The following is a 26,621-nucleotide window of genomic DNA, read 5'->3' as shown; positions in this document are numbered from 1 at the left end:
GCGCAATAATTACATGTTCCCATGTGACCAAAAGAGTTGGGTGAAATTCTTGTGAATAACTGAAAAAGTCCGAAGTGATGTTAAACAAACGAAAGTTTACAACCTTCTTTATACCCCCCAATTGTGTTAATTACAAGTTTTCTGTCATCCGAGCAATTTTTTTTTCTTTCTTTTTCTTTTTAAATTGTACACCTCCGAACTGTTTGCTATTGTGAAACACTTGAAATTCCTGTTTATTTGCAATTGTTGTCAACAATAGAGAATGAGGGCTCAAGCATTGGGCCCTGGTTGTTATAAACGTTATTTTGACAATGTCCCAAGTCGAGCAGCACATTGCTAACCCCACCCTTGCTACTAGTTCTGAGCCCAACAGCATCACCAGAAGCAACGATTTTGTGGCACACGTACGGGATTCGCTTCTGATTTCTCTTCAAGATGGTCATGGTAATAGTTACAATGCCTAGAGAAGCGCAATCAATTGTTTTAAAACTCAAGTTACATACGTAGTGTCTTAAAATTGTAAAAATTTAACTTTTTATAAAAATATAAGTCCATATTGAACTCATATTTTGGTGAACATAACAAAATATGTATTTACATATTTAGCACATTTTTACTACATATAAATCCATTTCCTAGTGATCAACTACACCAGAATCTGAAGGTGGTTTTTATTAAGTTTAAGAACAACATATTAGGCCTTTTCACTAGCATGCTGACGAAGCTACCAGACAGGTGGCGAAATCAATCCCAAACAAAACAGCACGGAAAAAGGAAGTTTATTAGAGTGAATTACCTCTCTTCACATAACCACTAAATGGATGTCTTTCGATACAATGTAATATACTAGGCCATTTCTTTTATATATACAACAAATAACATGAAAAATGGATATATCATTTGTCCAAACTAAACTTGTACTGTGAAATATAAAGACATGCTGATCACAGTAGTCAGCCATTGTGACAAAATGGTTTACATAGTATGCTACAAAGGCAGGGGTCGTAGGTCTGAATTTTAGGTAAGGCATGGAAGTTTAATTTTGTTTATTCCTTCATTGATTTCATCATAATTCACCATTCGTCTCTATCATAGCGAGTAACCTAGAAAGATAGAAAAGTGGCCTAAAATATCCAAACGTCCAGCATCATGTGGAAATTTCCACAGCCTGGCACCCCAAGATCTGTTGCCACGAGCTTACTATGAAACAATTCCAAAGTAAGCTGGGAGCAATGTATGAACAAATGCAATCTATGAACACTATGAGACACCACTGTACATGACTTTCTCATCATTCTAGATTAATCATGACCAACTTTTCTAACGGTGGAAGCGGCCCCGGCGCCTACCCAGCGTCGAATAACATGGGTACCTGGGGGAAACCCTGGGGGGTAAAGGCGGTCAGGGGCGTGATGCTGATCACATCACCCCCACTCACGACCGGATCAAGAAAGTGTGGGGTGTTACCCCCACACCCCCTATACGCCTTCATGGCGTGGTGCTATGCACAGGGGAACACTTTACCTTTTTTTAATGGCAGGTGGGGAAAGGGAGGGGGGTTAAAAAGGTCCTCTCAAACAATTGGTTTCATACCACAGTCAAACTATGAAGTTGAAGAGTGAGATGTGAATTTTCATAGAGTAAAAAGGAACACTTTCAATATTCAACATAAAAAAGTACTTGCATGCATTGCTTGCAAAGAATAAAAATTAAGAAACATCACTGACATTGTAATCAAATAAATCTATCATTAATCATGGAGTTTCTATTTCTTTGTTGAATCTGAAATTACACAGAAATTAACACAATACTAACAACACATATAATATTTTGCCACATGACTGGCATGTAACTGCATGGTTTTATTTCACAATGTTGAAAACAGCAGCAGGCTATCCTTAAAATTTCTACCTTACTATTTCCATAGTATGTATTATGTATTCAAGATATATCATATCATTAAATTGAATTATTTATTTGACTTTTTTTGCATATTAACGGTGTTGTAATTTCTAAAAATATTTCAAAAGCATCTTAGAAGAAAATCTAATCTCTTAAAAGCAACAAATTTGAGCTTAGTCGATGCCGATGTATCAGTATCGGTATCAGTGGTATTGGTATTGGAAAGTATCGGTTGGATTTCATTCGCAGATTCTGGCCGATACTCTTTTCCAGCAATTTGATTGTTTACAGGGTATGCAAAAATGCTCTGCAATACTTTTGCAGAGTCTAATTATCCTATAAGTTATTCTACATTTGAAGTTTCCTTTGATTTTGAATAAATACGAGGGCAAATCAAAAAGTCTTTGCACTTAACTATTTATTACCAGATTACAAACCATAAAAAAAAAAAAAGATATACACAATCTTCTACGTACTTTTTGCTATTTTTCCACATAATCACCACACCTGTTGAGGCACTTGTCCCACCGTACCACAAGTTTCACAATGCCCGTTGCATAGAAGGTGGCTGGCTGATCACGGAACCAACGACAAACAACGTTCTGCACTTCGGTTTCGTTCGTGTACCTCTGTCCTGCAGGAACTTCTTCAATGGACCAAAAAGATGGTAATCACTGGGGGCTAGGTCTGGGCTGTATGGGGGATGCTCCATTATCTCCCAACCCCATGACTGAAGTTTGGTGATTGTTCTTTTTGCCACGTGTGGTTGCGCATTGACATGGAGGAAGACCACATTGCTCACTTCACGAATACGCTGATGCTTATTCCTAATGACTGCTCGCAGATGGGAGAGTGTGCGACAGTAGCATTCTGTGTTGATGCTTTCACCTCTTGGCAGGAAATCCAGTAGGAGCGGTCCTCGACTGTCCCAAAACCCTGTGAGCATCAGTTTACCGGTCGATGGTGTTGTTCGGAATTTCTTCTTTACTGACGAGCTGGGATGTTTCCACATTATACTCTACTGTTTTGTCTCAGGAGTGTAATGCAGTATCCACGTTTCATCGCCAGTGACAATGAGGTCCAGGAAACTGTTACCCTCGTCGACGTAACGCTGCAAATGGTTCAGTGACATGACCATTCACTTGCCCTTGTGGACATCATCAAGAAGCTTAGGAACCCACCGACACGAAACCTTGCGGTATCCAAACGAATCGTGAACAATGTCGTAAACACTACCATAGGAAATGCCAAGTTCAGTGGCAATGTCCTTCAGATGAACACGTCGATCAGCTTTCACCATTTCACCAACACAGGTAATGTCCGGTGTCAGCGAGGAACGAGGTCGGCCCGATCGCTCTTTGTCCTCGACATTTTCCTGTCCATTTTCAAACTTCTTTCAGCACCACTGCACACTTCACACTGATAAGCACTTGTCCCCATACACTGGCTCCATTTCCCTGTGGATATCTGTGGCTGTTTGTCCTTTGCACCATAAAAAACTAATAACACTTCGCTGCTCATACAGCGTAGACTTCCTGAGCACTCCGGCCATCATTTCCTACTGATAACAGCGCCGTGCCGTGGAAGAAATCAGAGTTACAATAGGGCCGTTCCAAGAAAAGCCTACTTCGTTGCTTGTATATCTCACTTTGTAATAACACTTATAACAAGCTAGAAAAAAATTAGGTGCAAAGACTTTTCGATTTGCCCTCGTATTATGTGAAAACACTGTATTTTGTGATTACATAACAGTATTTTTATATTCTGATGTACAGTTGACACACACCTACACTGGTCCTCTAGGGCCTTGAAATGGTCACTACTAAGTTACCCTGATCGGACTTCTCAGTTAGCTATTAGGGTAAACAGATTGCAGGCCCTGACTGGTCACTGGTGTCGGATGTATACCTTTCTTTTAGTTAGAAATGAAAAGTTATGGAATTTTCTTCCAATAAAGTTTGATTTATTATCCTTTTATGCACAATATACAATAAAACTTATCCACTGGCAATCTCAGATCGAGTTGACAGATGCAGATCTGTGTACAAATCTGTAACGGGCAACCCTTCCAAGATTATTCACGGCTTGATGGTATCGCAAGAACCCAGAGCATGAGCAGCAGGTTATGAGAAACTGACCCAAGTATAAGCAGAGCCCGACATGGGGCACAGGCAGTTCTTCCTACGAGGTTGATTTGTGATACCAGCCTAACGGCAACCGGGTAAGAAAGCCAAAATATACAGAAATCTGGTTCTCTTTAATACTGAATGGTTGTTTACAAAATACCATATTTAAACGTATCCATGGATTTCCATAATTACATCATGCAATTTAGACTTTTACAGTATTTACATAAAGTTATTAAAGTTGTAAATTACATACCTTCCTAAAATATTTTTTCAATGCCTAAAAAGATCACATAATAAGTAATTTTGTTATCTTAAGAACTGCAGATTAATTCCAGAACATTCGAATCTCATGCAAGTCACAGATAATGTATGCATAATCTAGCACGCGCTAATGTTGAGCTCCTGCTTTACAAATAGAAGCATGACCAGATTCGACTGGGGTGACACACAGTGGAACCTTGATTTTACGTTTTTCAGGGGATCAAGCTGAAAAACTTAAAATGTGGGAAAATGTAAAATCGAGGAAATTTTTTTAACATTTTGCTATGTTGGGACCATCAGGATTGAATGTATAATGCAGGTCAAAGTAAAATCGAGGAACATAAAATCAGGGTTCTACTACAGTATCAATAGGAATTGGTAAAGAGTATCAGCATCAGTATGGTACCGTCTCGGCCCTACTTTATACCCACAGACTAATTGAGATGGCCTACCCGTGCCACCAGGTGATAGGATTGGCCACTACACCAACAGGGAGAGCAAAGGGTAGGTATTTGAAAATTTCCAAAATGCAACAGACAATGGAAAATAAATAATAAAAACCCTAATATACCAGAATACACTATTTACTTATATTCATACTATGGGAATGAGAGACGTGGTAATAGATAATTAAGGTACTCACGTTTTCTGCGAAGCTGTGTTACATTATTTTTTATTAATTTTTGTAGCCACTGCCACCATCCTCAGCAGCACCTATCAAATGCAAAAACTGCCCAACCCACCACCCGACTTGCAAAGCATATCAAATTCCACAACCATAAAATTGAGAAAGCACACACTCTCATAGACACAAAAATCAAAGAAACACACGCCATCATGCACTACAACCATGAATTGATCATAGTGGTCAGGCACACCATGCCTGGCTTCCATTACTGCAGCAATAACACCGGTGAACAGCAGACGACATATACACAGAGATACAGGCGACAGCAGCACACCTAGCGGCGATTTAGGAAAAAACAACAGAAACGCACCAAGCGACACAACAAATTCCAATGAGGATGGTGGCAGTGGCTACCGAAATTACTTATATTGTTATATGTCAATGCATTATTTATTCCCTGAAACATGGAAAAGCCTAACTTAAGATAGAATAAAAATAAATTGTTAGCTGTTAATAAAGTACTCACATTTTGCTCAGTTCATCATATTTCCTGGTCATGTTCTTCTGCAGCATTTGTAAAACAGGCATGATTTGAGAAGATCTGCTCCTGAGTTGCGGGCCATGGCAAGTGAAAAGATGTTGAATCCATGTTAAATAAAATTCAATGTGTCGTGTAGATTCCAATGCCGCTCCCACGAATTTCAACAGCCTTTCGACATACACTTGTGGGAGATTCCGAGTGACCAATTCAACTGTAAGAAAAAGCACTTATGTGAAATTTGCACTACATGTCAGTTTGCTGAGTAAGCTATATACGTAGTGTACGCCCATAGTGTACGATAGCTCATTGGCGACATATTGAAGACTCAATATACATGTGACTAAGGTAGGGTATGCCATAGGCTAAGCTTCTGCGCTGGTTGAGCGAGGAGTTTGGCGTGGCAGATCCTTGCCGACTGGGGGAGACGTAGGACTAACTGGCCACAGGCTGAGTATACTGTATTTCCGTGTATCGCCCTTTTTGGGCCTGCATGGCCTGGTGTAATTTGCCTAACGTTAATATAGTTATTTCGACTTCTTAAAAGTGCTAGAGAAGGAATTTGTTTTTTTTTTAAGAGCAGATTGCTCCGGGTCATGTTGGCTGTGGGGGTTTTGGGCAGGACTGCAGTTGGCTCGGACTCGTATAGCCGTTATGTACTGACTTTTGACAATCTAATTGGACGGACTGTTATAATTTAATTGGGAGATAATACATAGTTATTTTGTTGAGTTAACTAAAATGTGGTTCTTAGGTGTTTTGATTGGGTATGAATGAACCATGTGATGCATATATAAATTTGGAAAGTATATTTAATGATATGATTTGTTAATAAAGATTATGGATGAAAGAATATTAAGTTTACATTAAATAGTTTAAATACCTACTGAAAGATAATTAACTTCCACTGCGCAGATAATATAATCCTCGTCTCACTTCTTTATTATTAATAAAGGGGGAATAAGAGACGTACAGGATTATAGTAGGCTATTAAACCTCCAGGTTGCATATATTGGATCAGGTACCACCTTTGAAGTTTTGTCTTTTAAAAATTAATGAATTATATATTTAGCAAAATAATACTAATTCCATTTCTCTATTCTAAAGAGACATAACAAAACAATATAACTGTGGAATCAAGTTGCCAACTGTTTATGTAAATATGAAAATTATCAAAGGAGAACCAAGATCTTACATTGCCGAATGGATTTTACATTTGCCTGCATTTTAAGTTTTTTCACCTTGAATCGTTAGCAATAATCAATATGGCATTATCAGTCTACAATCACTATTTACAAATAACTGACATAGAAATTGCAGGAAAATTTTAAGTTGTCAGCCTTCTTTTTTTTTATTTACTTGCATGCCTGCATTAATGTTTTATTTCTATTATGTCTAATTAATATCAATAAATATATACAATAAATAAGAATTGTTGCGGTAAACCAGGTCAAATTTTGTGCATAGAAGGTGTATCAGAAGTGATAACACAAACTGAAACTGTGAAAAGTACAAGATAGTAATTATCTCATAAACAATGTGTACGAACATTCAGATCCGTGGCAGATCATAACCATACATACATACATAACCAATTATCTCGCAAACTGTTCATTTATGACCCTATATTTACTGAGACTTTTTTGCTTCTACTATCGTGTAATTTTCACCATTTCAGTTTGTGCTATCACTTCTGATACACCCTGTATATGAACCTTGTCAATTGCAATGGAAGCAAAATTAAGAGTGGAGATATTTTCTTTTCATAAGCCAGTTCATTTCTATGGACAAATCAAAGCATTCAAGCTATTATCCATCATCTACAGTGCATCGAAGTTTGTTTTGAAATAATCACCTGCATCAACAGAAATTTCAATCTTAGATGAAAGTAATATTTGCTCAGTCCTATGTTATTTTATTTATCCTGAAATTCCTTATGCTTTCCTTAACTGTATCTAAACTTGTAATATAGCCTTAATGAAAACTTACCACAATTTGGTGGGATACTCTCTAACACTTCTTGAATCACACGTTGCTCATTCAGCCTCATAGACATCATAAGTGCTGCAAAAGGAGTCAAATGCAGAAAACTTGGAAACAAACACTACAGACACTACGGTAAAATTGTGTACCTATCAACTAGCTGAAGGAGGGAAAAATGCAATCTGACAACTCAGCTTGTGAAGCTATTCAATAAAATGATTATTGCAAAAGGTTGTTCAATTAAATTCTACATTCAATTATGAACCAGAAGAGGATTTGGTGAAGCGGTAAGCATGACAAAGAGACCAATATAAGAAAAACAGTGTTTCTATATGAAACACTGTAAGGTAAGTGAAAGAACATCAGTCTTACTAAAAATTTTAAATGGTGCATTTTCACATAAATTATGGATCACTGTGAAACAGTAGATCTGTTCACTTGGATGAATCAAAATCACCATTCAATTTAGAATTAGTTTAGATGATTCACTGCAATTGTCATTCCAGACACAGTACAATGCTGCATTTACAAACAACACAATAATACTGATCATAATAACGATGAAAGGATGCCTCTCAAAACATATTTCATTGGTATTTATTGTTTGGGTTAATGTTCTTTTTTACAAGTTGAAAGGTTAAATAAAGATTTCTAGAAAACTACTGACTGATAATAAAGATAATACAAATTCAAAATTTACTGATAACGAATAGTTTGTTACAATGATTTAAATGGCAGGCATTTTATAATGCTTCACTTACTTTTTTTTCCTTTTTATTATATTATGTCACTCTTCTGGCATATTTGGTGAACTGGAAGAATGAAGATGATTACATGAAACAAATAAATAACCCCCATACCCATGCTGAGACTGGAATGTGAGACCTTTGGAGGCAAAATTAAAATTCAACTACTTCCTGTGCTCAACCACCGAAGCAGCTTTCATTTACTTTAATCACCAGAAATATGTATTTAGATATTTGAGACCCGTCAAGTGGCTAAATAATATGACCACATAAACAAACCTTTAGCATAATCCTTCTCCTTCAGGGTTGCTCTTATGGAGTCTGGAGTGATATCCACCTCCAAGAGGAATGGGTCGAACAACATTCCATGATTCAAGGAATAGACTAGAAGTCCTTCAGTTGTAGCTGCTGCCCACGCTTGACCTAACATAAAAACAACATAGGTTCAGACTCAAAGAAATATGCTACATATTTGGCTGTTTCGAGTCTAGTATGCTTTTTAATATTTTGCATCATGATGCAAAAATAAAATACTACACAGTATGTTTCAAAAATACAAACTTTGATAACTAATAACTAGACCTCGGATTTTAGGTTTTTAACCTATTTTTTTTTCCTTTGCAGGTAAATAAGAAGTAACAAGTTATAACGGCGTTTCATTAACCCTGGAACGCTAACAGGGGTTACCAGTAACCCCAGGGGGAATTTCAAACATTACTAGTTCTTAAACTATAGAGTTGGTAATGCTGATGTCTTATCTATACTTGCTCTTGACTTTCGTTGTTATTTTAAACTGGATGAGATAACTGTTCCTTGTTGGTGTTGTAAGCAGAGCTCTCTCAAATCGAGCAGTTTGGTGGTTGGGGTGGTGTGTAACCCCATGTTAGTATTACCGTTTCGATTTTTGCAGTAGGCCTTTTTTATAAATTCTACTCCTGTGTGTTCTAAACAGTTTAAACCGGCCTTGAGGACATCAGACAAAAACTTTGGAGATGTTGTGCAAGCTTGGTTGGACGAAGAAGATGACTATGATTCCGACAATGGAGGATCAGATTTTCAAGACAACGTTTCATGTTTTTCTGAATACAGTGATGAATTTAGTGCTCAAAGTGCGACTGGCAGTGATGGTGATGAAATTTGTTCAAGTGATGTGTTAAAGGGCAGAAATGGGTATGTGTGGACAAAAAAGGAAGCAGCAAAAACACGCACTGTTCAGAGGAATATTGTGTTGCAAATATCGGGTCCGAAAAATGCTGCAAGGCAAGTGAGTACGGGATGCAAAGCATGGAAGTTATTATTTGATCATACTATGATTGAAAGTGTAGTGTTGTTTACGAACAAAGTTCTTGGCGTAGAAGAAGGTAGGCAAGAAATGGAAGAATCACAAGAAGAACCACTTCAAAAAGCCAGATTGGAAAAACAAGTGAGATGCCAGTTGTGTGACAGTGGCTGATAGAAAAACTAAAACTGTGTGCGCAAAATGTCGCATACCAATTTGTAATGATCACCGGTATGATATATGTGATAACTAGAGCCCAAGAGGTTCAGGCATTTATTTTCGTTAAAATAGGCAGGCAAAAAGGCATTTATAATGTGGTAAATAGGCACTAAAAATGAAAAAAAAAGGCAAAATAAACCGAAAAAGGCACATTTAGAAGTCGCTTACTTTTATCTATAATTTCTGGCAAAATGTTAAAATCTAAATTGGGAAGAGCATTTCAATTTTCTCCATCTTGATTGCACATAACTACAAGGTGCTTTTTAAGTTCTCAACATTCATTGATAGTCGTCTGTCAGAGAGAATGTTTTTCATAATAGAAAATGATCTTTCTTCCCTATCTCGTCAAGACTGGTTGCTGAGGTAAACTAAGCTCAATCGCAACTTCCTGAAATTTTCGGGTTCGAGAGGGAGATTTCAGAAATATTTTCTTTGTGTTCGAAATCAACCTGTCCACTTCAGCAGTCAATCATGCACAAGAAATGTTAACCGAAAGGCAATATCCTGACTCAGCATGAAATACTTTTTTCTCACACTTTTCTCCTTCAGCAATGTTGAAACATGCGCGAGTTCAATATTACTTAAATAAGGCGAAAATTATTCACATAATAAACAGAAGAAAAATAAATGCCAACAACGTTTTTTGGGAGAAAAATAATTTATATACACATTTTTTTTTTAAAAAAACGCAACAACTGACGAAGTTTTATAGTGTCTAAAATAACCTTTTTTGCTTGTTAGAACCTATTTTAGGTTTATGTGCCTAAATTAAACCTTTTCTTAGGTTTTTTATTTTTTTAAAGGTTTTACAGGATTTTTATATCTCGCAGAGGTATTTACTAATAAGTCAATGACTGGCGTGTTTGAAACATGTTTTCTGTCGATTTCCCACCCTCCATGTATATGATCTTTATTAAAGCCCTAAACAAAGCAAAATGTCTGACGCTACTGTTACCTGCACACAGTGGTGGCGCTTAAAGGGGCAGCCCCCTACTTTTTTACCTGCACTATAGAATCTTAATGCTAAGCCTTGCCTTGCCTACTAAGATCAAGTAAACTGTCCTTAAACTGGGCCCCATCGTCAGTTTTGGCACGCAAACATCTTTACTGCCTGCACAGTCTAAAGTGCAAACTTTGCTGCTCACTCTAATTCAGTTTAGTTCTTTTTGGCATTCACGCCTTGCGAAGTTACGTTTCAGCATTCAAATTTGCATTACTGACTGTTTCCGTTGAAAGATAATTTTCAGAACATTAATTGATCCTCACAGACAAAAGGCGGAGTTTGAGTGTGGATAACATGCAAAAAGATTCATGGTGGTCACTAAAGGACCAAGATAAAATTTAATTATAATTCCTGGATTTCAAGGTGAACTTTCCAAAAATTCAAGGATACAAGCAGATGTTTTCTTTATTCCAACCTTACGTATTACCGATTCTCACCCTCCCCCCCCAAAATATTAACAATATAAAGAGTTTGTGTGATTCCAATGTATCCAAAAATTTACCTAATCAACTTCAAGATATCTTATTCTGCAACAATCTTCCATCTGTCAGATACATTATTCTGCAAAAGACACTAACAAAGTAACCAGATTGAGAAAATTTTGTTTTATTTTCCATGTAGCTTTCTTCTTCTTCCTAAAAATAATACAAATAAAAGCTAACCTGTGAGAAACTTGCCTAAGGGCATTAATAAATATGTATAAATTTAATGGGAATAGAGAAAACATTCGCTTGTACATTTTTTCATGTTTTATCAAAATTCATGAATAATTTCCAGAGTCAATAATTCACACATAATTCCTGGATGCAATAAGTCATGTGTAATTCCCAGAATTCAAGGAATTCCAAGTGAGTAGCCACCCTGATATTGTGCAGCAAATTATACATACGTACTTCATTTTTCATTATCAACAAGTAACTTTCGCTAACAGCACAAGTGTGTAAAAAAAATATATATATAATTATTTGTAGGTAATTTTGAAAATGATGTGAAGAAATGAAAATTTGATTAGAAAATTAATATTTTGTTATTACGGTTCTTGTGAAATTTTGTTTTTAACGATTGTATATAATCAGTATTTTTCATTTTTCGAGTCTAATTTAAGATTTTTAGAACCTATTTTAGGATTTTTAGAGCCTATTTTAGGAACCTAAAAAGTACACTTTCTAGAACCTAAAAATCAGAGTTCTACTAATAACACAAAAACTGGGAGACATGTTTACACTGCTTTTCTGCATTAAGAAGCTTCAAACATTGAGATACTTTTAAAAGCCTTTGATTGACAGTTCAATCCATACAGGAAATTCAAAAAATTAATGTTAAATTAATGCTAAATAAGTATGAACATTTCCAGAGTGCTAATTTCAGCAATCACATGCCGACCCAGCCAGAGGCAGGAAACGGCGAAGGATGATGATGATGACATGCTTTCAAATATATCTATATCAAGGAAGCTTCATAAGGCAGAACGTCTGCTGTATATATCTTCCAGATTTGTTGTTATGACTGAAAGTATAAGTATCTGTGGCATTTCATTTAGGAATCAAAAATGTCACAAATTACTAAGCAATTTCAAAATCAATTACCACAGTATAGTTGTACAGTACTCAGAACTCAAGTATACAATTTACAATAAAGTAGTGTATGCTTAATTCTATATACTATATTCCTAAGTAATCTAAACAGACCAAGTTCAAGATTTGTGTACAGGTTCGAAAAGCTGAAATAAGCTTTTTACACCAACAATTTGTATCGATAGAGTTCCCACTTGTTTAAAAAAGCAAGAGGTGTTTGGTGTCTCCACGTTGCAAATTGAATTGTTTTTTTTTTATTAATTTTGAAGAGCTACTGTTTAACACAGGTTACGGCATTTGGAACCATTCCATGAACCATGCTGCACCTAGCAGCAGACAGCCCAGCCTGGCAAAGACGACCCTTCATTGCCACCACATAGCAGAAACCAAAACACTTGCCAGCAGAAAGCACAGCAGATGACGAAGGCCAAGAAACACCTGTCAGATGGGAGAAATTGAAACTACCACCATCCAGGAAGAAACAAAGCAGTGATGAAGTACCATCTCTGTCCTAGGTGCCGTTAATGAAGGCAGTGGCCTTCGAAATTCATCGAAAAAACAATTCAATTTGCAACGCGGAAACACCACACATCTCTTGTGTAATGTTTAAACTGTGTTTACCACAGCCATCATGAAAATTCTGTGGCTTTCCCAGATGTTTTAAAGTAAATTTTCCAGACTGAGCTCCAATGTTTTAACACACTACAACTCTGTTTACAGTATATCATTAAGTAGAAACATGAAAGCAACGTTTCTAGTTGAAAAAAACACCATATTTTTAAGGATTTCTTCTAACTTATGAACACTCTTTCTGCCAATTGAATGTTCCCAGTCATGCAGCAAATTTGTTAAATGCTCTAATATAAGGATATTCCAAAATACATATATTTTTCAAAGCTTGCTGATTGATGCCACCACCACATATTACAATTCTTTAGATGTCAATCTTACACATTGGTAATAATATTTTTTTCCCAACTGTTTACTAAATATTAATATTTATTGCATGCCTACCAACAACTAAGATCGGCATCTGAGTAATTTTAACATGTATCCATACATCAATCAGTAATATAACCATCAAGAGAAATCTTTTTTTAAAAAAAATATACTAATGTTTATACACTTTCTCTCTCACATACAAAAATGTATGAAATGGAGATCAGTATGCCCATGAATAGGATGTTAAATATGGAAGAATATCTATACGTAACCTACCTGTTGGAGAGAATCGAAGACTGAAGACTCGCACTTCTGGCTTGAAAACTCTTGATGCCATGTCACCTTTCCTGACTCCCGGAAGCCGTATGGCAGTCGCTTTCTCTCCATCATCCCGATCTTCAACCAGAGCCATGTTGCCAAACTCAGTCATCTTACGTCTGTTTATGAAATCCTAAAATGAAGAATAGTACAGTAGAGATGGATTAATATGAAATCTTTGGCGATGTCGATAAATTACTGATATAGAATTTACCATTACCAATAGGGAATATTCTGCCAATACAATATAAAATGGATGTTCTATGAAGAATCTGAATGGTTCATTCACCTTCTTAAGTAATGCACATAAGAAGGTGGCTTCAATGGTTTTCTCTTTAAAAAAGAAACCACACACTGAGACATTTACTTTACAAAATCTTGTGCGCAGGAAATATTTATATGAATGTTTAATTCATACACAGAATTTTACTTTAAATGTATTAATTTAAAATATCAAATCAGTAAAATACATATAAACATAATATGAATGTATAATTATATACAGAGTTTTGCTTTAAATGTATTCATAAAAAAACCGAAATGGCAGAGATTTGTACTAAATTATAGGCTACTTATAGAAATATCAAATCAGTATAATTTGCAAATCAGAAAATTTATCAATAAAGCTGATATGCCTACATTGGTTGATACAGATGGATTTTTTTTTTGCTACAATACAACAATTCAAACTATGACGAATTCCCTATGATAGGCTTGTCCAACACTCATCCATTCATCCCTATTTACCTTCCTGACCTTTTCCTAACTTCCAACAATATATCAAACCTACAAACCTGTCTTAATTCGCCTAACCTGTAGCATAGGTAGCAATGGTAAGTGCCACGGTCGAATCTTCTCCTGAATTTTAATTAGTTTTATCAAAAATTACTCCGTACCGGTCTCATTACTTGATGATGACTCGCATAGATTTTTTGTTACCTTAAATGACCAGTGCGAACTAGAATCCCCCCCCCCCCCCTCCTGGAAGGGAAGACAGTCATTAGTACACAACATACAAAATATACACTGGGAAAAACCTTTAGGTGAAATACCACACCGCGATTCAAAAATACCAGTTTATTGACAAAAAGGAGTATCAATAACTTTTAGAAACACAGACGTTAACCCCCAATGTTACTGACTTTCCGTCACTGTTCATGTAAATGTTCCACATAAGCAACTGCTCAATAACTTACAGATTTTCAGAAGGTACACCTGCACCTTTATATATAACAAGCATATCTGAATAATCACTCAAATCAAGTTGAAATGTTTCATACATATGCCACCCAACATGGACTTCCTTACAAAAAAAAATCAGACGGATTTCAAATTTAACTATTACATGAAAACATGCTATCAAACAACTTGTTTTACATTTCAAAGCTGTCATTAGCTATGAGAGGTTCCATGCCTCTACTAATACTTGCTTAAACGCTCGAGAAAAGTCACATGACCGAGAGCGAAATTCACCATTTTCATTTTAACATACAGATATAGGAAATGCTAAATTCTTCACTACATGAGTCCAAATTTTACTCCTTTCCAGTGATTTAAAGTTCATCCAATTCTCGAATTCGCAGCATTTCAAAATAACAGCGCAATGCCCTTTGTTATGTTTCAGGATTTTACGCGGAAAGTACGCGAAATATGGCCATAGTCGCACCAAACATATGCCGGCATGCGTAGAACACCAGGACGTGGATTTTTCAAAGTTCCAAATACAACCCTCCAATTGACATTCAGATATAAGCAGTATTTTGTACTCACATGTCTTCATACAATACAAACCATGTGACTACTGTCGCCCGTTGAAAATTCCGTTCATCTTCCGATCTGTTGGACGTTCGCCTTAATATAAGTACATGTACTTGATTCTCAAAGCATAGTGATTAAAAGGCGACAGGTATCAGAATTGGCACTATCTTTACAATCCTGATAACGTTCGATTCCTGTACCATCCTCTTCTTTGACAGCCTTCACCTTCTGTTTACTTTTTTCCGGAAACCCCACCTTCAGTTCCGGTTCCCGTCTATCCTTCTTCTTCTTCTTCTATTTTCAAGAGATTTTATGCTCACTCCTTCTCCCTCATGTCAATCACTTTTCTTTCCAATTTAAGTTCGCAAAAACGACGTAAATCCTTAAATTTACCACATAACTATTGCCGCAGCAATCATCACACAGACCAACAATAAAATGTTGTAATAATCCGTTTTCATACCACTACCTATTCTCTATACACGCAGGTATAGCAAAAGCCATCTATTGAGTAAAATCACATTATTTGTGACAGTGCCACAAACTGCTGCCACCTAGTGAGGAAATTCTGAACTCCTTCAATATACCCGTTTACAGTTTACATCAAGATACGTGTTTTTAACCTACTCCTTTTTCACCTGGATTTTAAAATAAAATTAAAAAACATCATAAAAATTAATACAGTACACAATTAAAGGTATTTACAACAATATTCGTTATAATTGGCGCCCAACATGGGCAGAACCCATTCAAATTACCTCACACCATCACACTCCATCATTCGTACCCAGGTCTCTAATACCGGACCAGACTATTTACCAGACTATTTACCAAACACAAAGATTAAATTACTTTACATATATCCAAATTACTCATTATACTGACCAATTATTCGAGATCTCCTCCGAGAGTTGGGATTCTCAGTTCGTACCGGTCATTACTTGCTTGAGCATCTCAACAAGCGTTAATTCAGGAATGGAATATCCAGTCACGTACCGCTCCTCCGCAAGGTGATGTCTACTTGACTAATAGTCCGCCGCGGGCACTATCTAGCTTGAAACTCGCAACTGCGTTACCCCCTTCGCAAAGAATTTAGCCAATTTTGCCCCTAAGCTTCAAGGACCTTGAGTACCTGAGTATGCCTTCCCTAATTTTCAAAACAGAGGAAGAAGATCCGAGGCCTTCAATAAACCCATTGCAACCATACATCGACGGTGCACTACACCTCTCATTTCAAATTTAAGATTTAGTCAATACATCGCTTCACAGTTCAATCATTTTACAACAATACTTAGCTCCAAACTCTATCATACTCATAACATTTACTCTCTCAACTGTACAAAATCTTGCATTCCCTCAGGTGCAAGAACTTCAAGTGCTCATTGGACTTACGAATATTGAAGCATTGGAATAACTGAGAGGAAAGGAGCCAGACCACCGATCTCTGTGCTAGCCCGCCGCATTATCTTCCCTACTTGGTTACTAACCCGCCGCAGGTAAGATGTTACTTGGCCCACCAGAGTCAGTTAACCCACTCCCATCCTTGTCTCCTAGACCTTATTCCGAATCATTTCTCACGTGATCCTCTGACTTGGCAAAGTCAGTTACCACGCGATCGAACTGATTTTCATCTATGAAACCCGAATTCAACATTTTGTCAATCCATTTAAGTCGTTTTTCCTGAGAACATTTCCATAGTTTACTATTTTCTATGGATTGGTTCGTGATCCGCTCACCTGTGTTACAATCCACCAATTCTAAAGTTGAATTGTGATTGTTTACTATGCATAGGTAAGGACCAAGGAACAACTCGCAATATTTTTTAATTACCTTTTCACCCAAGTTCCCAAGAGCATGACTTTTGATAAAAACTAGATCGCCTTCACTAATGACTGAATGATTTACCTTTTCCTGGTTGAGTTTTTGGAGCCTTTTCTTCCGTTTACCAGAACTAGTAAGATTTGCCATCAATAATTTAGCGTTCCAGGTACCATTGTCTGGTACATGATCTACTATTGGCGAATCGAGAATCCCCCTAGTCACGTTCAATCGCAGCTCTTCCGGAGAATATCCCGTTTGGGAAGAAATTGAACTATTTAATAGATGCAAAGCTTGAGCCACCCTTTCTGGCCATTTAGCATGATTACTTGAGCAGAGCACTCTCATAAGTCTGTTCAGCTCTGAGTGGTATCGCTCGACCATATTAGTACTAGGGTGATAAACTGGTATGTATAAAACATTCACCCCCCAAGCTTTCATTGATTCTTGAAAGTAGTTTGATCGAAATTGTGGACCATTATCAGCAATAATTCTTTTTGGTACTCCCAAATGCACAAAATAAACATTTACCAATTTATTGACAACGGTCTTAGCATTACTGTTAACTATTGGGTAAGCAACGAGATACCGTGTGGCCGAGTCCAAAATCGTGAATAGAAATCTCTCTCTCTTTGGACCAGAAGCAAAGGGTCCCTGTAAATCTACGAACAGGTCTTGACCGGGCTTGTCAGTGACATGTGTTCGGGCTTGGAACTTAGCTGGGTGCTTATTTGGCTTGGTGCGCAAACATGTTTCGCAGTCTCTAACGTATGATTTTACGTCTGATCTCATCCCTTTCCAGGAGAAAGACTGATAAATGCGAGCCAAAGTTTTTGCGGCACCAAAATGCCCTTGCTCGTCATGGTAGTGAATCAGTATTTTACCGATCATCTTCACAGGAACACAAACTCGAACCTTAGACGTATTATGAAAATCTTTGATGCATAATATGTCATCTTTCAAGCAATATGTTTGATTCCATGTTCTCGAACGAGTGTCCCTTTTGTCCTCTTCTCCTCTCAAATGTTTGATTATTTCATTAAGTGTGATATCTTCCGACTGGGCTTCGATTAGAAATTTCGATGGGAAAATATCTTGATCTACTCTTGTGAAAGCGGCAATGTTAACCAAATAATGAAAGTCATCGGCATCCGGTAAATTTCGACTGAGTAAATCCGCTAGCACGTTCTCTGAACCTTTACAATACACCACTTGAAATGAATACTGCTGAATTTGCAGAAACCATCGAGTCAATCTGGCATTCCAGGTGTGAGCGGATTCCAGCCATGTCAGAGATTTATGATCAGTGACAATTATGAATCTTCTGCCCTTTAGATATGTAGCGAATTTGCTGATAGTATACAGAATAGCCAGTACCTCAATTTCGGTAGAAGTATACGCCTTTTCATAAGATTTAAGCAATCGGCTTACAAATCCTAGTGGCCTCATATCTCCACCCTTGACTTGATAACAATATCCGCCAATGCCTATTAATGATGCATCAGTTTGAATGTAAAACGTCTGCTCAAAATCCGGGTAATTCAATACAACTTCCTGGGCCACTAAAGCTTTTAGTTTCTCAAAGGACCTTTCGGCCTCATCTGTCCATCTCCACTTTGTCTTCTGCTTGAGTAAGTCGTAAAGAGGAGATGCCACGGAAGCAAAATTCCGGACATATTTGGAAAGCCAATTAAAACAGCCTAATACTCTTTGCAATTGTTTCAAATTACTCGGTCTCACCAAATTGAGAATACTTTCAACATAACTCGGGTCCTTTTTATAACCTTCCGTGCTAATCAAGTGTCCCAGGAACTTCAATTCACTTACAACAAACCTACATTTACTCAGCTTCAAAGTGAAACCAGCCTTTCTCAACCTGGAAAGGACCATGCTAACGTGTTTTACGTGTGACTCAAAATCTTGTGACTTGATGATAATATCATCGACATAAATCACCACAAAGTCTGAATAAGAACCTAATACTCTATTCATGACGTCGACAAAAACTGCCGTTCCATTCACCGATCCGAATACCACCCGTCGAAATTGATATAACACTCCTTCAAACGAAAAGGCCGTATACTTTCGGCTATCTGGGTGTAACGAAACTTGCCAGTACGCGTTTCCAAGATCAAGTGAAGTCAAATACTTACAATTTTGAAAAGAGGACAACAATTCCTCAATTTTTAATGGTGCTAATTGTTTCAACCGTACATGTTGATTCAATTTTTTCAAGTCGACACATAATCTTATGTCTCCATTTGGTTTTGGGACTACTAGGAGGGGAGAATGATATGTGGATTCTGACAATTCAATGATATCCCACGAGAGCATCAATTGGATTTGATTCCTGACCTTCTCCCGATAAGCTAGAGGTATTGGATAATTTCTAGTCACGACCGGTTGGTCAGTGTCCAACTCCATTTTATGCTCGTATTCCGTACAAAGACCTGGCTTTTCTGAAAATATGGATTCGAAAGATTTTAACATACCCAGAAAAAGTTGACGTTGTTGTTCATTTAAGCAATGGTCGCGTTCTATCTTCGACTCGAAATCCACCATCTCCTCTCCATGGGACAGCGATTCTAGAGAAACTTCTCTTACCCCTAACCCTTGATCCATGTTACAAAGTTCCTGGAGTGGAACGAAGCGTTGAAAAATTCGTCCATTGGGTGTATTATAGAAGAAAGCATTCCGATCAAAGTTCAATTCTCCCTGAACCCCATATATCACATCCAATCCTAATATTATATCTACATTCAATTTCTTTACCACCACAAACTGTACATAAAGGTTACACCCCCCTAGGTTAATCAATATTTGAGCAAGACCCTCTGTCGTCTTAGATTTGGAACCGGAGTAGTCGACTAGTTTTATGCCTTTTGCGGGCTCCAATCTGGGCCTTGAAATTAAAGATGATAATCTCTTCCAAACATTGAACGACATAATTGAGACCTCGGCTCCACTATCGCATAAAGCTACAAATTGCTGATCAAGTATGGTGACCTTTACCATGGCAGAAGCCCTTTTACAAAATTTTACATTTATCGGTGCAAGAATCTCATTTGAACTAACTTCATCATTTTCACTATCATCATCCATATGTACAAAAAACACAGCAGGGTTGTTCAATTTCCTCTCACCCTCTGCTTGTTGGTGAGAGTACCGAAGTAGTTTCCCGAACCGTCGCGATTTTCGACCCCGTTCGAGCTATAAACACTTGAGTCTACTTTGCCATTATTCCTGGTCTGAAAATTATAATTCGATTCATTTTTACCAACTGACTTAAAAACTTCCTGTCGTCTCAACTGACTTAACACCTGGATCATACCTTTGCGATTCCAGTGAATCCTATCTATTTTTTGATTAGCAGGATTGCCTAAAAATTCCTCAAATAAATCTGTTCTGATATTCCCTTTGTAATCAAAGAACACCTGAGATATATCATAGACCTTCACCGTTTCCCCATTATGAAACGAAAGAATGTGTTTATTTAATTCCTCCCATCTCTCCCTACCATACGTCGACTTATTTAACATAGTTCTAGGTATTGGAGGTAGCGTGAGCCAATGTATTTCTTTGGTTCTAGCAGACAGCAAACTTAATGTCTCAGTCAGGTTGAGTTTAATTTTGTCTATTGACATGAATTTCATGACATCATTAGTACCTATCAACACTACTACGGAGTCAGCTACCTTTGAACACGATCGAAGTCTTTGATTCAAATGCTCGCTCGTTTGTCCACTTACAGCCATACCAATCCTTCTCACTCCTCCTTCATACTTCGCCGAGTATCCCCCAAATTTTTCAGCCAATCTGATTATCATACTGTCCCCAATCAGCTGCTTATCTTCTAAAAGTGGCTGAAGTGTACCATCCCCATTATCACAATCCTCAGGTCTCGTCTTGCCACCCACTGAAACGCTACTCACAGGAGGATTACCACAAAGACAACTCACGCCACCCCCTTCGGCATGAGTCGCATTTCGTTTCCCGAAGAAAAACCCTCTGAATTGCTAATTCTGCTTTGCGAAGTTCTAGATCGTTTGGGACTCACGCGTGAATTATTACAACCACTACTTAACTGACTATTCATATCAGTTTTCTCCTGAGTCAACGACTTATTCATTACAGCTGGAGAGACAGAGACTTTACTAATCCCCCCCTTAAATGTTTTGGACTTGGGATTGGGCGTTGTATCATTCTTAACTATTACTTCTCTCAAGGATTCATAATTTTCTATTACATGTATCGCATCTGAAAAAGTACTAACGTCCATCATAACGAAATGCTCTTTCAACTTATACGGCAACAGTGTGCCAAGTTGGGCTATGATGTGAGACTCTTCAGCCTTTGGTTGTATTGACCGTAAAAGTTTGAAGTTTTTTGAAAAAAAATTTAATACAGATTCATTCGACGATTTTACATATTGTGTGTTGAGTATTTTTGCCAAACATGAACTTCTCCATCGGGAGCTTTCATAATGCGCTAAAAACTCCTTTTTGAAGTCTGAATATGAAGTCAGATTCAACTTTTGTTCATTATACCACAATTTGGCACTATCAGTCAACAACTTAGGTACATATTTTATATACAACTGTTCCGATATCCCATATAAATCAAGAAGTTCCTCTACTTTCTCCATGAACTCTGTCGGCGTTACATCTGTAATTAAACCGTTAAATTTAGGGAATTTTAGTAAATCTTGAGGCTTAATACTATGAGACGAGTGGCTGTGGCCAAATGCCCTTTCTCACCCCCCAGATGCAAGTTCACCCCATCCACCTCTTTGCTTTGATCTGAATTTTTTCCTTCTGAGTACTTCAATTTAGTTCTTCGATGCCTAGTTTTTAGAAAGCTTCTTTTGCCCCGTACAGTTCCATCTTCACTAGAGGATTCTATGCTGCTCACACCGATCCCATTCGATCCCAAATTCCTACTACTATCTAAAATAATATCCGGACCTGAACCATCAGTGGAAGTAACTTTCTCCACTTTGTATTCCTTACCCCACTTCACCTGATTTTGCAGGTACTTAGTGTTTCGTTCCTTCATCCTTTCCTTACTTTGCAATGGTTCATTGATTCTAACTAACCTATCCTCCAAACTAGCTATTGCTCCCGCAAAGGTGGTCATAGAGGCCTCCAAAGTCTTAAAAGTTAATAAGACCTTAGAGTCGACAGTATTTCCTTCTTCACTTTTCATTTGAGACAAACCCACATTTTCGTTCATATCTGATGAAGAATTTTCTTTCTTTAACTTACACGACTCATTCCCCATAACTTTGGAAGAAGTACATGACTCTATTGCAACTGGTACCCTGGCATCCCAATTGACATTCAAACACTCTTTTATTTTTCCCGGCAACCGTTCCTCCCAATCTATCAACTGCTCCCAATGATTCCTCTTTAAATCTTCCATTGCCATTTGAACTCCCTGTATTTCACTATCCACTTTCTCAGACAACAATTCACATCTTTTTTCCATCGCTTCTGCTCTAGACATACACTCAACTCTATACTGTGATAAACTTAGGCAAAGGGGGGAGGATCTTCGGTTAAGTTCAGACATATCTGATTTCAACTCCAGTTTGAGATCTTGGCAATTTTTTTCTTGCCTCTCACCATACATTTGAAGTTCCACCCTTACTGATTCATTAGTTTTTTCTAAGCTGTCCTTAAGTTCTGTCCTAAATGACTCATTACTTTTTCCTAAGCTAATTTTCAGCTGTTCGTTCCCATCTTTTATAAACATTAGAAGTGACTCCAGGGTCACAGGATCCCCTTCTGTACCCATCTTTACCCACAACTAGAAATTTCAATTTTTTTTATTTTTTTTTTAAAGAGACACCTGCAGCCACATAGCCACTAAGTCTCATAATCTTCTATATGACGAATTCCCTATGATAGGCTTGTCCAACACTCATCCATTCATCCCTATTTACCTTCCTGACCTTTTCCTAACTTCCAACAATATATCAAACCTACAAACCTGTCTTAATTCGCCTAACCTGTAGCATAGGTAGCAATGGTAAGTGCCACGGTCGAATCTTCTCCTGAATTTTAATTAGTTTTATCAAAAATTACTCCGTACCGGTCTCATTACTTGATGATGACTCGCATAGATTTTTTGTTACCTTAAATGACCAGTGCGAACTAGAATCCCCCCCCCCCCCCTCCTGGAAGGGAAGACAGTCATTAGTACACAACATACAAAATATACACTGGGAAAAACCTTTAGGTGAAATACCACACCGCGATTCAAAAATACCAGTTTATTGACAAAAAGGAGTATCAATAACTTTTAGAAACACAGACGTTAACCCCCAATGTTACTGACTTTCCGTCACTGTTCATGTAAATGTTCCACATAAGCAACTGCTCAATAACTTACAGATTTTCAGAAGGTACACCTGCACCTTTATATATAACAAGCATATCTGAATAATCACTCAAATCAAGTTGAAATGTTTCATACATATGCCACCCAACATGGACTTCCTTACAAAAAAAAATCAGACGGATTTCAAATTTAACTATTACATGAAAACATGCTATCAAACAACTTGTTTTACATTTCAAAGCTGTCATTAGCTATGAGAGGTTCCATGCCTCTACTAATACTTGCTTAAACGCTCGAGAAAAGTCACATGACCGAGAGCGAAATTCACCATTTTCATTTTAACATACAGATATAGGAAATGCTAAATTCTTCACTACATGAGTCCAAATTTTACTCCTTTCCAGTGATTTAAAGTTCATCCAATTCTCGAATTCGCAGCATTTCAAAATAACAGCGCAATGCCCTTTGTTATGTTTCAGGATTTTACGCGGAAAGTACGCGAAATATGGCCATAGTCGCACCAAACATATGCCGGCATGCGTAGAACACCAGGACGTGGATTTTTCAAAGTTCCAAATACAACCCTCCAATTGACATTCAGATATAAGCAGTATTTTGTACTCACATGTCTTCATACAATACAAACCATGTGACTACTGTCGCCCGTTGAAAATTCCGTTCATCTTCCGATCTGTTGGACGTTCGCCTTAATATAAGTACACGTACTTGATTCTCAAAGCATAGTGATTAAAAGGCGACAGGTATCAGAATTGGCACTATCTTTACAATCCTGATAACGTTCGATTCCTGTACCATCCTCTTCTTTGACAGCCTTCACCTTCTGTTTACTTTTTTCCGGAAACCCCACCTTCAGTTCCGGTTCCCGTCTATCCTTCTTCTTCTTCTTCTATTTTCAAGAGATTTTATGCTCACTCCTTCTCCCTCATGTCAATCACTTTTCTTTCCAATTTAAGTTCGCAAAAACGACGTAAATCCTTAAATTTACCACATAACTATTGCCGCAGCAATCATCACACAGACCAACAATAAAATGTTGTAATAATCCGTTTTCATACCACTACCTATTCTCTATACACGCAGGTATAGCAAAAGCCATCTATTGAGTAAAATCACATTATTTGTGACAGTGCCACAAACTGCTGCCACCTAGTGAGGAAATTCTGAACTCCTTCAATATACCCGTTTACAGTTTACATCAAGATACGTGTTTTTAACCTACTCCTTTTTCACCTGGATTTTAAAATAAAATTAAAAAACATCATAAAAATTAATACAGTACACAATTAAAGGTATTTACAACAATATTCGTTATAAAACATCAGTCCATAGAAAAAAATTAGCAGGGGAAAAATACATCCATGCCAATTCAGAACATTCGCGTATAACAATGGATAATATATTTTTAATTTTTTTCCTGAGAGCACAAAGACTATGTTCTAATAACAAGAATATCAAAAAATGAAGAAGAAAAGCTTTTTAATATAGCAAAAGAAAATGGCTTTCACACTAACAGAATAAACTAAATCAAAAAACAAGTTGCAAGGAAACTAAAGGAAAAGAGAAATACAGACAAAGATGAAAAATCTGTTGAAAATAAATTTGTAAGCATTCCATTCCACAAGGGATTCTCACATAAAATTGCCAAAATTTTTAGAAGATTTAATTTCAAAATTGTTTTTAGATCACCAAGAAGTTTCGAATGTACATTTAATGAATTCAAAATGAGATACTCTCTACCAGATGTGGAAACCACAGGAGTATATAATATAAATTGTTCTTGTTCAAAGGATTATGTAGGACATGAAGCAAGGAAAATGGCAATAAGATGGAACGAACACGATTTGGACATTATAAATCTAAACCCAAGAACAGGTTTGTCAGCTCACATCATCGAAGAGAAGCATTTGATTAAAAAGAGAAGGGTTTTAAAAAGATTGACGGGCAACATAGAGTTAAATGTCTGGGAAGCTTCATTCATTGCAGAAGAACACTGGAATAAATTAAATAATGAAAATGGTAACATAGATCCAGTATGGAGTTATCTTTTTCACAAATGGAGTAAGCCACCATCTTTAAAATTTAATGTAACAGAAAACATCAAGAGACTTTGTGAAAACAATGATGAATTTGAATTACCTGATGATATTTGGGATTCATAATTTTAAATGAAAAAATAATGTGATCAAATTTTCTTTATCTGAAATAAAACTAAAACAGACTGCTTCTTTTCAGTTAAGTTGATATATTTTAACAATGTAACATTGACAACATCCATTATATAAAGGATTCTTTTTGTTTAAAAAATTGCTGACCATTGTTATAACAGTATCTTTGGTCAAAATGAAAAGAAATGTCTGATGAAGGGAGCGTGTGTTCTATGAAGAATCTGAAAAACTGTTTTCTTATGCTTGTAATAACCGTAAACTACAGGAAAATAAGTCTACAATGCAAGCAATGCATACATACAAGAAAAACTATGATACAGATGGACTACCGATTAATTTGACCCATCTCCAGTTGTCCACAGATGATATTTTTTAAAGGGTTATTAAAAATTAGAACTGAGCTGATACAACTATAAACTGTTACTGATGTCGATGCTCTTAGAATTCCAACTGATACTGAATGCCTGAATATTGTAGCAAAGATTGATTGATTTGCTTTATTTTACTTTGCTTTTTGTGCCACTTTTGGCTAATTTGCGAAGATGGGAATGAGGGATGATATGATGAAATTGATGAATTGACACTCAGAAACATCCATGCCCTTCACCACAGGGGCCGGCAATTGTAGCAAAGAAAACTTGTGTTCGGAATATCTACCAGAGTTTTGCTTTAAAATATACCACAAGATATTCCAGGAAAGAGACAACTGTAATATGAAAATAGCTGAAAAATTAATTTTGCCACAGAATGTCGGTGTAAAATTTTAAAAACTTCACACACATTTACAGGATAATTATACCATACAAATGTGTCACCTGCCCAAAATTAAAAAGGTGCATCAGCACAGGATTATTTGCACCCTTCTAATATGGAGACGTAAGTCCTTAGCAAAAATAATTGAACACATATTATAGGAATGAACTCCTTATCAAGTACAAATTAAAAACACACTGCTTGTGTGTCCATGTGTCAGAGGCTCATTAGCCTGTAAGAAT

General features: G+C 37.0%; 1 protein-coding gene across 1 annotated transcript in view; it reads right to left on the bottom strand.

Annotated features, from left to right (window-relative positions):
• LOC145977770 (periodic tryptophan protein 2 homolog) overlaps positions 1 to 26,621 on the bottom strand; it is a 60,364-nt gene that overhangs the window by 4,038 nt on the left and 29,705 nt on the right. Inside the window, exons 15-18 of the mRNA XM_083110049.1 lie at positions 13,481 to 13,655; positions 8,467 to 8,610; positions 7,448 to 7,522; positions 5,447 to 5,672 (exon numbers count right to left, since the gene is read on the bottom strand). Coding sequence (XP_082966175.1) covers positions 5,447 to 5,672; positions 7,448 to 7,522; positions 8,467 to 8,610; positions 13,481 to 13,655 — 620 coding nt within the window. The remainder of the gene's footprint in view (positions 1 to 5,446; positions 5,673 to 7,447; positions 7,523 to 8,466; positions 8,611 to 13,480; positions 13,656 to 26,621) is intronic.

The sequence above is a fragment of the Lepisma saccharinum genome, chromosome 1, assembly GCF_977018435.1.
Source record: "Lepisma saccharinum chromosome 1, izLepSacc3.1, whole genome shotgun sequence".
Lineage (NCBI taxonomy): Eukaryota > Metazoa > Arthropoda > Insecta > Zygentoma > Lepismatidae > Lepisma > Lepisma saccharinum.
The sequence above is the reverse complement of the archived record's forward strand: the minus strand, read 5'-3'. Positions and strand labels throughout refer to the sequence as shown.